Genomic DNA, 2426 nt, shown 5'->3' on the forward strand with positions numbered 1-2426 from the left:
TGGCAGGCAGACTCTTGGCCACGAGTGCCACCTAGGTGTGTATGTGTGTCAGTCCTGATCTCCCAGTCCACCGCTCCCCAGCCTGTACAGACGTGCGTTCTCTTCGCTGGCGTCTGTATCCCTGCCGAGCCGATGGGTCTTGCTTCTTGAGGCACGGTACTGAAGACGCTGCTCTTCCACTCACAGGGCTGCTGCTGGGGAAGGAGCACCATGACCATGCATCCACCCCGCTGCTGCCCACCCCCTCTGCCACCACACTCTCGCCCCCAACCCCCGGCACGCCGGCCAGCAGCGCCCACGCCAAGACGGGCAGCAAGGACAGCAGCACGCAGACCGACAAGAGTGCCGAGCTCTTCTGGCCCGGTGTGGCCTCCCTGCCCACGCGCAGCAGGCTCAGCGGGACCCCTTCCAACAGCCCCGTGCTGAAGCACCCCGCGGCCAAGGGCACAGCAGAGAAACTGGGTACGAGGTCTCCACCTGCTCTCACGCTCCATAGAGCTCCCTGTCCTGTCAGGGGTGGGAGAGGGGCTTCTATTGAGCTGGGGAGGGAGCCAGGCTACCAACCTACTCTCACTTATGGGTTATCTTATGGTATGCTTGGAGAAGGAAATGGCAACCCACTCCAGTATTCTTGCCCGGAGAATCCCATGGACGGAGGAGCCTGGTATGCTATAGTCCACAGGGTCGCAAAGAGTTGGACATGACTGAGTGATTTCACTTTCTATAGTATGGTTACTCTGATGCATTTAGGCTCTGCAAAGTGTTAGTCGCTCCATCGTGTTTGAATCTTTGCAATTCTATGGACTGTAGCCCACCAGGCTCCTCCGTCCATGGGATTTTCTAGGCAAGAATACTGGAGTGAGTTGCCATTCCCTTCTCCAGGGGAGCTTCCCAACCCATGGATGGAACCTGGGTCTTCTGCAGTGCAGGCAGATTCTTTGCCATCTGAGCCACCAGGGATGCCCTAGACTCTGCAGGCTCTTTGTTATTCTGGAATTGAAATATGTGTGCTTGCATGCTAAGTCGCTTCTGTCATATCCCACTCTGTGACTCCATAGACTGTAGCCCACCAGGCTCCTCTGTTCATGGAATTCTCCAGGCAAGAATACTGAAGTGGGTTGCCATTTCCTACTCCAGGGGATCTTCCTGACCGGGTATCATGTCTCCTGCATTGGCAGGCATGTTCTTTACCACTAGCGCCACCTGGGAAGCCCTAAAATGTATGTAGAGACTCCTAACTTCTTACCATATTTAAAGAGCACAGAAAGTGCATTTGTCCTTTTAGCATATGTTTAATAGCTAGCCCTTCCCCAGAAGGTGTGCAGACAAACCCACCGAGGGATGTTAAGGAATTAGTCCCCCCAACTCCCCCACCCTCCGTATGTTTGGGAGCTGGTACCAGGTACCAGGTCCATCAAGAGCATGAGGTACAGAGATGTTGCCTTCAGGGTGTTTACTCATCAAGGATTCAGTGTCGACTGAAGGAGACACTGATTCAGTCCCGATTGACGCAGAAGGTAGATTTAGGGTGGGTGAAGTGGCCCAGCACTCAGGCCAGTTCTGAGGAGTTGCTTTCAAACATTTAGGAGAAGACAGATTGGGAGGAGTTTTGCAATGAGCCCAGAAATGTCCCTGGAGAGCGTAGACTTGGCTTTGGACTGTTCATAGTTGGGGGTGAGGATCCCTCTGCTCGGGAATCCTTTGGAGGAGGTGGGGCTCCTGGGCATAAATGAGTTGTTTCCTCCAACGGGGTTCCCTGTGTTCATTCTCCAAAGTAAACAAGTATACATAATGTTGATTTTTGGAGATGTAATTCTTGGGATGCCCTTTTGCCAAGAAGGCAGGGAACCTGGGAGGGACCTGCCTCATTGTAGGCACTTGATAACGTAGAGGAAAGGAGGGGAGCGGGGTGGGTGAGGTCCCCGCACAAAGTCCTAATGCCCCCTTCCCCCGCTCAGACCTCTCCCTCACGTCCTGGTTGTGTTCTTTGTGTCTGAATCCCAGGCCCAGGCATTTAGCTTTGGTCCGCCAAAGCTGGGCTCTGTGGCCTTAACCTGTGTGCGCCGGTGGTGGTGGGTGGTACTTGAAGTGGTTCCATTTTAGAGCGAGCTGGGTAGGCCTGTGGTCCTCCTGGGGAACGGACCGCTGATATGTCCCTTCTGTTTGGCAGAGAACTCTCCCGGCCACGGAAAGTCGCCTGACCACAAAGGCCGCGTCAGCAACTTACTCCACAAGCCCGAGTTCCCCGACGGGGAGATGATGGAAGTTCTCATCTAACCCTGGGCTCCCTGTTGAATTTAACAGTGGAACACCGAGGTGCAAGGAACGTGGCAAAGAGAAAGAAAGATCATGAAGGTTGCGGATGGGAAATCAGGGATGGTTTGAGCAGATAAGGATTTCAGATTAGTGAGAATTCTTTTTATAAA

At 53.8% G+C, this 2426-nt stretch overlaps 1 protein-coding gene across 1 annotated transcript in view; it reads left to right on the plus strand.

The window, feature by feature from the left end:
- AMOTL1 (angiomotin like 1) overlaps window positions 1–2426 on the plus strand; it is a 193309-nt gene extending 190883 nt beyond the window's left edge. The window contains exons 14-15 of the mRNA XM_010862107.1: window positions 187–462; window positions 2171–2426. Of these exons, the coding sequence (XP_010860409.1) occupies window positions 187–462; window positions 2171–2277 (383 nt within the window). The 3' untranslated portion in view covers window positions 2278–2426. The remainder of the gene's footprint in view (window positions 1–186; window positions 463–2170) is intronic.

This window comes from Bison bison, unplaced genomic scaffold (assembly GCF_000754665.1).
Source record: "Bison bison bison isolate TAMUID 2011002044 unplaced genomic scaffold, Bison_UMD1.0 scf7180017864478, whole genome shotgun sequence".
In the NCBI taxonomy this organism is placed as follows: domain Eukaryota; kingdom Metazoa; phylum Chordata; class Mammalia; order Artiodactyla; family Bovidae; genus Bison; species Bison bison.